The 14,904-nt window shown below is 40.2% G+C and overlaps 1 protein-coding gene and 1 pseudogene across 1 annotated transcript in view; one reads left to right on the forward strand and one right to left on the reverse strand.

Annotated features, from left to right (window-relative positions):
* Positions 1 to 841: 841 nt before the first annotated feature.
* Positions 842 to 14,904, reverse strand: part of ANTXR1 (ANTXR cell adhesion molecule 1) — a 266,303-nt gene continuing 252,240 nt past the window's right edge. The window contains exon 18 of the mRNA XM_073791293.1: positions 842 to 1,288. Coding sequence (XP_073647394.1) covers positions 1,247 to 1,288 — 42 coding nt within the window. The 3' untranslated portion in view covers positions 842 to 1,246. The remainder of the gene's footprint in view (positions 1,289 to 14,904) is intronic.
* Positions 5,513 to 6,698, forward strand: LOC109551088 (Golgi reassembly-stacking protein 2 pseudogene; annotated as a pseudogene).

Genomic DNA, 14,904 nt, shown 5'->3' on the forward strand with positions numbered 1-14,904 from the left:
CAGCAACTTCAAATGCAAAGAGAGCAATGCAAGCCTTCAAGGAACATGAATATCAAGGAAATTTGATGTCACCAAAAGATCACAATAATTCTTCCAGGGACTGAACCCAAGACCTGGAGATCTACCCAATAAAGATGTCAAAAGAGCTGTTTTAAATAAGCTCAGTGAGCTACAAGAAAACACAGAAAGACAGTTTAACAAAATCAGGAAAACAATGCACAAACAAAATGAGACGTTTAACAAAGACACAGAAATCATTAAAAAGAACAAAAATACAGTGAATGAAATAAAAAATGCAATAGAGAGCATCAACAGCAGAATGAATTAAAGAGAAAAAATCTGTGAATTAAAAGATAATAACTATGGAATTATCCAGAGGGGAAAGTTTTTTTAAAATTAAAAAAGACTGAAGAAAGCCTGCATGATTTTTGGGCCACCATCAAAAGAAATGATCTGCAAATTATGGGAGTCTCAGAAGAAGAGAGGGAGAAGGGTGTGTGTGGAAGGCTTATTTAAAGACAAAATGGCTGAGAACTTTCCAAATGTGGGGAGAGATTTGGACATCCAAGTTCATGAAGTGAATAGGTCCCCAAACAAAGTCGATGTAAAGATATATTCTCTAAGACCCATTGTAATAAAGCTGTCAAAATCAAAGCAAAGAGAGAATCTTAAAAACAGCAAGAGAAAAGAAGGTTGTAACTTACAAGGGAACCCCCTACAAGGCTATCCGTGAATTTCTCAGCAAAGGCCTTACATGACCAGAATGAACCCACAGAAATGCATTTCTGGGCGCTCTGGTTCTCTATGTCTCAGTGCAGAAAGAATTCAGTGAGAGGCAAAGTGATGGATAAGTGTTTTATTAGAATAGGATGCCTGTGAGGCTTACAAGTGGGCAGGCAAGACGGTGCTGCCCTGAGAGCTTAGTGGGCTACAGTTTTGTAATCAAAGGAAGAATAGGGAGGGGGAGAAGACCACCTCCTTCATCGTTCTTTTTTTTTTTTTTTTTTTTTTTTTTGCGGTATGCGGGCCTCTCTCTGTTGTGGCCTCTCCCGTTGCGGAGCACAGGCTCCGGACGCGCAGGTTCGGCGGCCATGGCTCACGGGCCCAGCCGCTCTGCGGCATGTGGGATCTTCCCGGACCGGGGCACGAACCCGTGTCCCCTGCATCGGCAGGTGGACTCTCAACCACTGCGCCACCAGGGAAGCCCCTCCTTCATCATTCTTGAGTAGACGTGAAGCTTCCATCATCAGCTCCTCCTCCACCGTTGGGCAGGGGAGTTTTCTTGTCTCTACACGGACAAACCGGGACTGTCATGGGGCAATGGAAATGAGCAAAAAGGCAGTAGCATATACTAAAATATGGTAAATCACCTCAGGTTTCAGTACAATGTCACCTTATATTTTTGTTTTTAGTGTGAGCAGAGTAGCATGTCCTAGGAATCATTAACCTACTGAGCTCACTGGGCAGGATGTGGGTCTCATTCCACCATTGTTTTATGGTTTTGGGACATGTCTCATGCTTCTCTTGCATGGTTTTGTTGCTAGGCAAGCCTGTTTGGTTTTGTGGTTAAGCAAACCCGCTTTCTTGAGTGATCGTTAACTTACAGGGGTCTCCCATATATATATATATATTTTACTTATGATCCCTTAGTGGGATTAACTACTTAATCACCTACTTTGTCCCTTTACTCTGTCCCTATCAAGATCCTCCTCTATCAGTATCCCATCCCAATTTTACCATTTGTGAAAGTTTTAATAATTGCATCACCACAGCACACCAAGGGCTCTCCATGCTCCAACTACCACCAGTGAAAGGGTACTCATTGCCTAAGGGATTGCTGTGAGATATCCAGCTACAGAATCCAATGTTAGAGTCTGCTTCCTAAGACCATTTCTGGTGACAACTGTCTTAGATCCCTTGAAACAGAGTTGATGAGCTATATGCGGAGTGTTCTCAGATTAAAAGTAAAGAAGGAAGGATTGGATAGAGGGAGAAGCTGATTTGCAGTGTAGTTGTCACTGAGGCCTCACCTGACTCTACAGGGATCTCTGGAGCTGACATGGTTCTTCTGAGTTTTCCCAGTTTGAGACAAGAGGGTCTCTGTATTTATGCATCAGCCAGTCATTGGCCATGGGCTCACCCAGGGAGGGAGCATAACCTTGGCCAAGGCCAAGAACAAGTCCTACTGAGGGACATAGCTGTGAGCTGTCAGCAGCTGATATTCCCAGCAGCTGGGGGTCATATGTCATTTGTCAGCCTTGGGGAGGGGATCTTGTCAGAGAACCCCTATCCACAACAAAATTTCATAATGGTAAGTGAGAAACACAAGATAAAAATTGTATTTATAATGTGACTTCAACATTTTAAAATGTGAATATATAAAAAAATGACTGGAAGGAAATAAACTAAACTGTTTAAGAGGTTATGTCTTGGAATAATGGGTGACTTTCATTCCCTCTCTCCCCGGCCCATATCTTATAAACACACATAAAGAACCTTAGAGTATCTTAAGGAAAACATAAAACCATCCCACTGATTCCTCTCTACGAGCTGTTCAGATCAGTCAGAAGTGAACATCAGTGTCACTTGAATGGATAAACATGCTGTAGTACCTCCAAACAATGGAATATTATTCAGCAATGAAAAGAAATGAGCTGGGCTTCCCTGGTGATGCTGTGGTTAAGAATCTGCCTGCCAATGCAGGGCACACGGGTTTGAGCCCTTGTCCCGGAAGATCCCACATGCCACGGAGCAACTAAGCTCACGTGCCACAACTACTGAGCCTGCGCTCTAGAGCCGGCGAGCCAAAACTACTGAAGCCTGTGCGCCTAGAGCCCGTGCTCTGCAACAAGAGAAGCCACCGCAATGAGAAGCCAGCGCACCGCAACGAAGATTAGCCCCTGCTCGTGGCAACCAGAGAAAGGCCCGCGTGCAGCAACAAAGACCCAACGCAGCCAAAAAATAAAACAAAATAAATAAATTTATTTTAAAAAAAGAAAGAAATGAGCTATCAAGCAATGCAAAACATGGAACCTTAACTGCATATTACTAGGTGAAAGAAGCCAATCCGAAGAGGCTACGCGCTGTATGATTCCAGCTACATGGTATTTTGGAAAAGGCAAGACTATGGAGACAGTAGAAATATCAGAGGTTTCCAGTGTTCAAGGGGAGAGAGGAGAAGGGATGAAGAAGTGAAGCTCAGGGGATTTTTAGGGAGGTGGAACTATTCTGCATGATACTGTATGATACATGATGGATACATGTGCATTTGTCAAAGTCTATAGAACTGAACAAAGAATGAACTCTAATATAAACTGTGGACCTTACTATTGATTTATCAATTTGTCACCAATGTACTACACTAACGCAGGGAAAACTGTTCAGGGAAGAGGGGATATATGGGAACTCTCTGCACTATCTGCTCATTAAAAGAAAAAGAAAGAAAAAGAAAGTGAATGTTAGTTTTTGTAATCTACTAGAGGCAACAACATTTGCAGTAGTTGAGACTGAATTTAACAGATGGCAGGCTCAGCAAGCCAGGGTGAGATCTACTTATCATGGACTGAACAAAGCCTGCTCAGGCAGTTGTGAAATATCAGAACACAAATCTACAGATAAACAGCTTCTTTGTTTACGAATGCATTAATGGGTATCACAACAGCTTGACTCTTGATTCTGGAATTCTTGCTGTTTCCTCAATGAACCATGACACAACTGTTGAGTCTTGCTATATGCATTCATAGAATGGCAGGGAATCTGGTCCTGTGACGGGACATTTGATAAACAAACAAGGCAAACTGGAGCTGATTCTTCTGGTGACTGCCAGTGCTGGCGCCTTTTTTCCCTTTTGGCACATACCCTAAATTCCTGGCATCTACTTTTATTTTTCCTCCCAGGCCAACTGCAAAAAGGACTTGACCTCAGCTGACATAGAATGTGGAAGATTGTGTATGCATTGAAAAGTAATTCAGTCTGCTGATGAAGTTAATGAATTTTCATGGGAATTTAGTCAATACCACCCAGTGAGAGTCCGCACTTTGAATATTTGCTCAAAGGCAATGGGGAAATAAGAACTTCTTTATCACTGCTGATTCTTTTTTTTTTGGTATAAATTTATTTTTTATTTATTTGTTTTTGGCTACGTTGGTTCTTCGTTGCTGCCGGTGGGCTTTTCTCTAGTTGAGGCGAGCGGGGGCTACTACTCTTTGTTGCGGTGAGTAGGCTACTCATTGCGGTGGCTTCTCTTGTTGTGGAGCATGGGCTCTAGGCAGGCGGGCTTGGTAGTTGTGGCTTGCAGGCTCTAGAGCGCAGGCTCAGTAGTTGTGGCACACGGGCTTAGTTGCTCCGCGGCATGTGGGATCCTCCTGGACCAGGGCTCGAACCCTTGTCCCCTGCATTGGCAGGTGGATTCTTAAGCACTGTGCCAGCAGGGAAGTCCCTATTACTGCTGATTCTTGAAAGTAAACATTGTCTTAGAGGGACTTCCCTGGTGGCACAGTGGTTAAGAATCTGCCTGTCAATGCAGGGGACATGGGTTCGAGCCCTGGTCTGGGAAGATCCCACAAGCCACGGAGCAACTAAGCCCGAGTGCCATAACTACTGACACTGAGCTCTAGAGCCCACGAACTGCAACTACTGAGCCCGGGCACCACAACTACTGAAGCCCGTGTGCCTAGAGCCTGTGCTCCGCAACAAAAGAAGCCACTACAATGAGAAGCCTGTGCACCACAGTGAAGAGTAGCCCCCGCTTGCCTCAACTATAGAAAAGCCCATGCGCAGCAACGAAGAACCAATGCAGCCAAAAACAAACAAATAAATAAATAAAATAAATTAAAAAGAAGCATTGTCTCCGATACAGCTTCTGTTTCTATTGTTGATTTGCTTAAACATTGGACATGTTGAGATTCTTCACTTGTACGTTTATTCACTCAGCTAACACTGATTGACTACTATGAGACAGGCACCATATGCATAAGTTATTACTGGAGGGGCTGCACTATCGTATAGTCTACTTTAGTATCAGAGTGTAGGGGGTGAGAGGACACTTCTACTTTTCTCTGCTTAGTCTTGCCTTGACTAAGAGAAGATAACTCTGTCCTGCCTTCCATTCTTCTCTTCTCTCTTTTCTTGCTTTTCTCTGAGAGTTGAGACCTGTCTGATTGGCAAGATAAGAAGAACCTTCCATTCATGGACAATACTACCAATGGACAGTTACCATTAATTAGAAGCAAGAACACTTATCTCGCATTCTCTTAAAAAAAAAATCCATCTGGAATCTCTTTTTCTATGTAGTGGAGATCTGACAACTTTTTAGTATTAAGTTTTCCCATTTAGACATGTAGTTCATGAAGTTTTATAGTTGTCTTCCTATAGGTTCTGCACATTTTTTTGGTTAGCTTTATTTCTAGTTATTATATATATACATATTCATGTATAATTTATACATACTTTAAAAATATGAATATGTAATTTATATTTTTTCTATTGTGAATGGACAGCTTTCTAACTGGTCATGATCATTGACTGTGTTGGTCATGTCCCTGGCTAGCTCACTGGCCTCCTTTATTAGTTCTAGTAATCTTAAAGTTGATTCTTATGGAATTTTTAGGCAGTCCAATACATTGCCTGCAAATAATGACAATTATTTTCTTCCTGATTTTTATAATTACTTTAAAATTTTTGTTCGTGTTATTGCACTGGCTAGGAGAATAATGGTGATGGTTAGAATCCCTTCTTGTTTTTATTTTAAAGGAAATACCTCTAATACTTGAACATTAAGTATAATGTCTGTGTAGTTTTTTTGGTGGATACCTGTTAACAGATTAAGGAAGTTTTTCTTCTTTTCTATTCCTAACTTGCTAAGGAAATTAAAAAAAATTTTTTTAAATCAGTTACCAGTTACTATTAATTAGAAGCAACAAAACTATGTCCAGGACATAGTGCTGAATGGGATCTCTTTGTTTTTACTAATGGTTCAAGATTAAATAAATAATAATATATATTCAGAATCTCCTAAAAGCAAATATTGAAAAACCTATAAAAATGCTGATCTAAACATCAAAGTGGTAAGAGAACCAGCATTCTCAGCCAGTAATATGTGTAGTGGCCAGGGTTTGTTGGGAGTTAGCATTTGTTTTGGTAGCTTTGATGGGGCAAATGGAAATGTCTGACAAAGGTAAGATGTGGAATTTTTCTCAAGCTCACTGCAGGTCTATTCCTCATAGCAGGGATTACATCGTCAGAGCAGAAACAAATGTGAATGAGTCTGAAAGTCTGTTCAGCCTCATGGAAACACACAATGCAAAACCATGGAAACTGAACACATGTTGCACAGACACAGACAGTGTGTCCATATTAGCACCAGGAGGTGCTCATTACATCCAATTCTGCACAGAGTGGAGAAGGCAGCCAGATGTGGGGTTAGAAAGGAGAATTTGTACCAAATACTTACATGCCTATTTGAAGCAGGAAAGAAAATTTCTCTTCCTGGAGAGATGGCTGGGAGCCACACTACTCCTTTTAAGGCTGGGTTTACTCACCCAAGGCTTGAGGTCCATCATCTTTGCCACCATTTGGAATGAGAGGAACTGAACAGGGTCTGTCTGGACTTTCCCTAAGCTCAACCCCATCAATCGTAAGTATTGTTCTCAGTGAAGGCGCTCCCAACAGTACAGTTATTGCCACCAGAACTTAAATAGTCCCTTGGTCATTTGCTACACCCTAATGACCATATTATCATGCTTGATGTCTTTAGCCAGCAGGACCACATAGCTGAGCCAACCCCACCAGGCCCTAGTTTATTCGCACCTTACTTAATTCCAGGTGTTGGATTATCAGAAGATTTGTAGCCTGGTTTGACACCTCTTCCTTTTTGCCCCTCTTGTCTGGAATTGCTCCTCTCATGCTCCTGTCTGAGGATCTCCCACTGTCTTCTTTCTCACCCTTCGAGCCTGCCTTTTGAATCCCCAGGCCACCTCTCCAGAGATAGAGGCTGCTTCCCATTCACTTGAAATCCACCCCAGCTGGGGAGAAGCTTGGTCCTTCAATTTCAGATAAATGCGAATGCTTCTGCGTCACCTTTATCTACGAATTACTCTTTGCATTCATATGGAATATTTATCTCCAAAAGAGCTTGGGTGTAAATGCATATTATCATCAATTTCAAGCAGGTCTTTTACAACAGGAGTCCTGTAAATAATTTTAAGAGTAAAACTAAGCAAAAAGAAACATGCTCTGTATCCTGTAAAGTTTGGGGTGGGGCTCAGAGGGAGGAGAATGTCAAAGTGCTTGTATTTTATTTATCTATTTATTTTCCACAACTAATAATAATAATTATTATTTTAAATTAAAGTATAATTGACCTACAATACTGTTAGTTCCAGGTGCACAGAATAGTGATTTGATATTTTTTAACATTACAAAATGATCACAGGTTGAGTGATGATCTGTCACCATACAAGGTTATTAAAATACTACTGACTATATTCCTCATGCTGTATATTTCATCCTCATGACTTACTTTTTTTTGTAACTGGAAGTTTGAACCTCTTAATCTCCCTCACATCCCCCCACACCTCCCATCTATGGCAACCACCTGTTTGTTTTCTGTATCTATGAGTCTGTTTCTGTTTTGTTATGTTAGTTCACTTGTTTTGTTTTTCAGATTCCACATATATGTGAAATTGTAGTATTTGCCTTTCTCCATCTGACTGATTTTACTAAGCGTGATACCTCTAGGTCCATTCGTGTTGTCACAAATGGTAATATTCCATTCTTTTTTATTGCTGAGTTATATTCCTTTGTATATACATATCACATTTATCCACTCATCTATCAATGGACACTTAGGTTGCTTCCATATTGGCTATTGTAAATATTGCTGCAAGGAACATAGGGGTGCATATATTTTTTCTAATTAGTGGAATTGCTGGATTGTATGTTACTTCATTTTTAATTTTTTGAGGAAACTCCATACTGTTTTCCATAGTGGCTGCACCGATTTACATTCCCATCAACAGTGCAAGAGGGTTCCCTTTACTCCACACCCTCTCCAACAGTTGTTATTTGTTGTTTTTTCTGGCTGTGCCACACAGCTTGTGGGATCTTCGTTCCCCAACCACGGATCAAACCTGGGCCCCCAGCAGTGAAAGCGCCAGATCCTAACCACTGGACCACCAGGGAATTCCCCGTTGTCTTTTTTTTTTGTTTTTTTGGCTGCCTTGCGTCTTCATTGCTGCACACAGGCTTTCTCTAGTTGCAGTGAGTGGGGGCTACTCTTCGTTGTGGTGCGCCAGCTTCTCATTGCAGTGGCTTCTCTTGTTGTGGAGCATGGGCTCTAGGCATGCAGGCTTCAGTAGTTGTGGCATGTGGGATCTTCCTGGATCAGGGCTCGAACCCGTGTCCCCTGCATTGGCAGGCGGATTCTTAACCACTGCGCCACCAGGGAAGTCCCCTGTCTTTTTGATAATATCATTTTGACAGATGTGAGGTGATATCTCATTGTGGTTTTGATTTGCACTTCCCTGATGACTAGTGATGCCGAGTATCTTTTCATATATTCCGTGGCCATCTGTATGTTTTGGAAAAATGTCTATTCAGGTCCCATGCCTTATTTTAATCTAGTTGTTTGTTATTTTGATGTTGAGTTGTGAGCTCTTTACATATTTTTGTTATTAATCCCTTAGCAGATATATCATTTGCAAATATCTTCTCCCATTCAGTTGGCTGCCTTTTCATTTTGTTGATAGTTTCCTTCACTGTGCAAAAGCTTTTTATCTGTTTATTTTTGATTTTGTTTCCCTTTCCTGATCGCTGTGGCTAGAACTTCCAGTACTGGGTCAAATAAAACTGGTGAGAGTGGGCATCCTTGTCTTGTTCCTGGTCTTAGAGGAAAATGCTTTCAGCTTTTCAACATTAAATATGATGTTGGCTGTGGGTTTGTCATATATGGCATTTATTATATAGAGCTATGTCCCCTCTATACTCACATTGTTGAGAGGTTTTCTCATAAATGAATGTTGAATTCTGTCAAAAACTTTTTCTGCATCTATTGAAGGGAATCATATGATTTTGTTTATTTCATGAAAACAGAATTTTACCGAAGGCATAAACAGATAAAAAGATTACGAAAAATGAAAACTACAGGCCAATAACTCATTAATATATTCAGTAGATGCAAGCATCCTTAACAGGCCTATGTTCTTAGCTGTAGACAATTTCTTTTTTCTTTTTTTTGAATTTTATTTTATTTATTTTTTTATACAACAGGTTCTAATTAGTCATCAATTTTATACACATCAGTGTATACATGTCAATCCCAATCTCCCAATTCATCACACCCCCGCACCCCCCTGCCGCTTTCCCCTGTTGGTGTCCATACGTTTGTTCTCTACGTCTGTGTCTCAATTTCTGCCCTGCAGACGGGTTCATCTGTACCATTTTTCTAGGTTCCACATATATGCGTTAATATACGATATCTGTTTTTCTCTTTCTGACTTACTTCACTCTGTATGACAGTCTCTAGATCCATCCACGTCTCAACAAATGACCTAATTTCATTCCTTTTTATGGCTGAGTAATATTCCATTGTATATATGTGCCACATCTTCTTTATCCATTCATCTGTCGATGGACACTTAAGTTGCTTCCATGTCCTGGCTATTGTAAAGAGAGCTACAGTGAATATTGCAGTACATGAGTCTTTTTGAATTATGGTTTTCTCAGGGTATGTGCCCAGTAGTGGGATTGCTGGGTCGTATGGTAGTGCTATTTTAGTTTTAAAAAGGAACCTCCATACTGTTCTCCATTGTGGCTGTATCAATTTACAGTCCCACCAACAGTGCAAGAGGGTTCCCTTTTCTCCACACCCTCTCCAGCATTTGTTGTTTGTAGATTTTCTGATGATGCCCATTCTGACTGGTGTGAGGTGATAACTTATTGTAGTTTTGATTTGCATTTCTCTAATCTTTAGTGTTGTTGAGCAGCTTTTCATGTGCTTCTTGGCCATCTGTATGTCTTCTTTGGAGTAATGTCTATTTAGGTCTTCTGCCCCTTTTTGGATTTGGTTGTTTGTTTTTTTAATATTGAGCTGCATGAGCTGTTTATATATTTTGGAGATTAATCCTTTGTCCATTGATTCGTTTGCAAATATTTTCTCCCATTCTGAGGGTTGTCTTTTTGTCTTGTTTATGGTTTCCTTTGCCGTGCAAAAGCTTTGAAGTTTCATTCGGTCCCATTTGTTTATTTTTGTTTTTATTTCCATTACTCTAGGAGGTGGATCAAAAAACATCTTGCTGTGATTTATGTGAAAGAGTGTTCTTCCTATGTTTTCCTCTAAGAGTTTTACCGTGTCCGGTCTTACATTTAGGTCTCTAATCCATTTTGAGTTTATTTTTGTGTATGGTGTTAGGGAGTGTTCTAATTTCATTCTTTTACATGTAGCTGTCCAGTTTTCCCAGCACCACTTATTGAAGAGGCTGTCCTTTCTCCACTGTACATTCCTGCCTCCTTTATCAAAGATAAGGTGACCATATGTGCGTGGGTTTATCTCTGGGCTTTCTATCTTGTTCCATTGATCTATGTTTCTGTTTTTGTGCCAGTATCATATTGTCTTGATTACTGTAGGTTTGTAGTATAGTCTGAAGTCAGGGAGTCAGATTCCTCCAGCTCCGTTTCTTTCCCTCAAGACTACTTTGGCTATTCAGTCTTTTGTGTTTCCGTACAAATTTTAAGATTTTTTGTTCTAGTTCCATAAAAAATGCCATTGGTAATTTGATAGAGATTGCATTGAATCTGTGGATTGCTTTGGGTACTATAGTCATTTTCACAATATTGATCCAATCCAAGAACATGGTATATCTCTCCATCTCTTGGTATTATTTTTAATTTCATCAGTGTCTTACAGTTTTCTGCATACAGGTTTTTTGTCTCCCTAGGTAGATTTATTCCTAGGTATTTTATTCTTTTTGTTGCAATGGTAAATGGGAGTGTTCCCTTAATTTCACTTTCAGATTTTTCATCATTAGTGTATAGGAATGCAAGAGATTTTTGTGCATTAATTTTGTATCCTGCTACTTTACCAAATTTATTGATTAGCTCTAGTAGTTTTCTGGTAGCATCTTTAGGATTCTCTATGTATAGTATCATGTCATCTGCAAACAGTGACAGCTTTACTTCTTTTCCGATTTGGATTCCTTTTATTTCCTTTTCTTCTCTGATTGCTGTGGCTAAAACTTCCAAATCTATGTTGAATAAGAGTGATGAGAGTGGGCAACTTTGTCTTGTTCCTGATCTTAGTGGAAATGCTTTCAGTTTTTCACCATTGAGGATGATGTTGACTGTGGGCTTGTCATATATGGCCTTTATTATGTTGAGGATTGTTCCCTCTGTGCCTACTTTCTGCAGGGTTTTTATCATAAATGGGTGTTGAGTTTTGTCAAAAGGTTTCTCTGCATCTATTGAGATGATCATATGGTTTTTCTCCTTCAATTTGTTAATATGGTGTATCACATTGATAGATTTGCGTATATTGAAGACTCCTTGCATTCCTTGAATAAACCCCACTAGATCATGGTGTATGATCCTTTTAATGTGCTGTTGGATTCTGTTTGCTAGTATTTTGTTGAGGATTTTTGCATCTATGTTCATCAGTGATATTAGCCTGTAGTTTTCTTTCTTTGTGACATCCTTGTCTGGTTTTGGTATCAAGATGACGATGGCCTCGTAGAAGGAATTTGGGAGTGTTCCTCCCTCTGCTATATTTTGGAAGAGTTTGAGAAGGATAGGTGTTAGCTCTTCTCTAAATGTTTGATAGAATTCGCCTGTGAAGCCGTCTGGTCCTGGGCTTTTGTTTGTTGAAAGATTTTTAATCACAGTTTCTATTTCATTACTTGTGATTGGTCTGTTCATATTTTCTGTTTCTTCCTGGTTCAGTCTTGGAAGGTTATGCCTTTCTAAGAATTTGTCCATTTCTTCCAGGTTGTCCATTTTATTGGCATAGAGTTGCTTGTAGTAGTCTCTTAGGATGCTTTGTATTTCTGCGATATTTGTTGTAACTTCTCCTTTTTCATTTCTAATTTTATTGATTTGAGTCCTCTCCCTCTTTTTCTTGATGAGTCTGGCTAATGGTTTATCAATTTTGTGTATCTTCTCAAAGAACCAGCTTTTAGCTTTATTGATCTTTGCTACTGTTTACTTTGTTTCTATTTCATTCATTTCTCCTCTGATCTTTATGATTTCCTTCTGCTAACTTTGGGTTTTGTTTATTCTTCTTTCTCTCGTTCCTTAAGATGTAAGGTTAGATTGTTTATTTGAGAGTTTTCTTGTTTCTTGAGGTAGGCTTGTATAGCTATAAACTTCTCTCTTAGAACTGCTTTTACTGCATCCCATAGGTTTTGGATCATCATGTTTTCATTGTCATTTGTCTCTAGGTATTTTTTGATTTCCTCTTTGATTTCTTCAGTGAGCTCTTGGTTATTTAGTAATGTATTGTTTAGCCTCCATCTGTTTGTGCTTTTTACGTTTTTTTCCCTGTAATTCATTTCTGATCTCATAGCATTGTGGTCAGAAAAGATGCTTGATATAATTTCAATTTTTTTTAATTTACTGAGCTTGATTTGTGACCCAAGATGTGATCTGTCTTGTAGAATGTTCTGTGCACACTTGAGAAGAACATGTAATCTGCTGTTTTGGGGTGGAATGTCCTATAAATATCAATTAAATCTATTTGGTCTATTGTATCATTTAAAGCTTCTGTTTCCTTATTTATTTTCATTTTGAATGATGTGTCCATTCGTGTAAGTGAGGTGTTAAAGTCCCCCAGTATTACTGTGTTACTGTTGATTTCCCCTTTTATAGCTGTTAGCAGTTGTCTTATGTATTGAGGTGCTCCTATGTTGGGTGCATATATAATTATAATTGTTATATCTTCTTCTTGGATTGATCCCTTGATCATTATGTAGTGCCCTTCCTTGTCTCTTGTAACATTCTTTATTTTAAAGTCTATTTTATCTGATACGAATATTGCTACTCCAGCTTTTGTTTCATTTGCATTTGCATGGAATATCTTTTTCCATCCCCTCACTTTCAGTCTGTATGTGTCCCTAGGTCTGAAGTGGGTCTTTTGTAGACAGCATATATATTGGTCTTGTTTTTGTATCCGTTCAGCAAGCCTGGGTCTTTTGGTTGGAGCATTGAATCCATTCACGTTTAAGGTAATTATCAATATGTATGTTCCTATGACCATTTTAAAAATTGTTTTGGGATTGTTTTTGTAGGTCGTTTTCTTCTCTTGTGTTTCCCACTTAGAGAAGTTCCTTTGCATTCATTGTAGAGCTGGTTTTGTCTTAGCTTTTGCTTGTCTGTAAAGCTTTTGATTTCTCCATTGAATCTGAATGAGATCCTTGCAGGGTAGAGTAGTCTTGGTTGTAGGTTCTCCCCTTTCATCGCTTTAAGTATATCATGCCACTCCCTTCTGGCTTGTAGAGTTTCTGCTGAGAAATCAGCTGTTAACCTTATGGGAATTCCCTTGTATGTTATTTGTCATTTTTCCCTTGCTGCTTTCAATAATTTTTCTTTGTCTTTAATTTTTGCCAGTTTGATTACTATGTGTCTCGGCGTGTCTCTCCTTGGGTTTATCCTGTATGGGACTCTCTGTGCTTCCTGGACTTGGGTGGCTATTTCCTTTCCCATCTTAGGGAAGTTTTTGACTATAATCTCTTCAAGTATTTTCTCTGGTCCTTTCTCGCTCTCTTCTCCTTCTGGGACCCCTATAATGCGAATGTTGTTGTGTTTAATGTTGTACCAGAGGTCTCTTATGCTGTCTTCGTTTTTTCATTCTTTTTTCTTTATTCTGTTCCACAGCATGAATTCCACCATTCTATCTCCCAGGTGACTTATCTGTTCTCCTGCCTCAGTTATTCTGCTATTGATTCCTTCTAGTGTAGTTTTCATATCAGTTATTGTATTGTTCATCTCTGTTTGTTTGTTCTTTAATTATTCTAGGTCTTTGTTAGACATTTCTTGCATTTTCTCAATCTTTGACTCCATTGTTTTTCCGAGGTCCTGGATCATCTTCACTATCATTATTCTGAATTCTTTTTTTGGAAGGTTGCCTATCTCCACTTCATTTAGTCGTTTTTCTGGGTTTTATCTTGTTCCTTCATCTGGTACATAGCCCTCTGCCTTTTCATCTTGTCTATCTTTCTGTGAATGTGGTTTTTGTTCCACAGGCTGCAGGATTGTAGTTCTTCTTGCTTCTGCTGTCTGCCCTCTGGTGGATGAGGCTAAGAGGCTTGTTCAAGTTTCCTGATGGGAGGGACTGGTGGTGGGTAGAGCTGACTGTTGCTCTGGTGGGCAGAGCTCAGTAAAACTTTAATCCGCTTGACTGCTGATGGGTGGGGCTGGGTTCCCTCCCTGTTGGTTGTTTGGCCTGAGGCGACCCAACACCTGAGCCTACCTGGGCTCTTTGGTGGGGCTAATGGCAGACTGTGGGAGAGCTCATGCCAAGGAATACTTCCCAGAACTTCTGCTGCCAGTGTCCTTGTCCCCATGGTGAGCCACAGCCACCCCCTGCCTCTGTAGGAGACCCTCCAACACTAGCAGTTAGGTCTGGTTCAGTCTCCCCTGGGGTCACTGCTCCTTCCCCTGGGTCTTGATGCACTACTTTGTGTGTGCCTTCCAAGAGTGGAGCCTCTGTTTCCCCCAGTCCTGTTGAAGTGCTGCAATCAAATTCCACTAACCTTCAAAGTCTGAGTCTCTAGGAATTCCTCCTCCCATTGCCGGACCCCCAGGTTTGGAAGCCTGACGTGGGGCTCAGAACCTTCAATCCAGTGGGTGGACTTCTGTGGTATAAGCGTTCTCCAGTCTGTGAGTCACCCACCCAGCAGTTATGGGATTTGATTTTAC

This window comes from Tursiops truncatus, chromosome 14 (genome assembly GCF_011762595.2).
Source record: "Tursiops truncatus isolate mTurTru1 chromosome 14, mTurTru1.mat.Y, whole genome shotgun sequence".
Classification (NCBI taxonomy): domain Eukaryota; kingdom Metazoa; phylum Chordata; class Mammalia; order Artiodactyla; family Delphinidae; genus Tursiops; species Tursiops truncatus.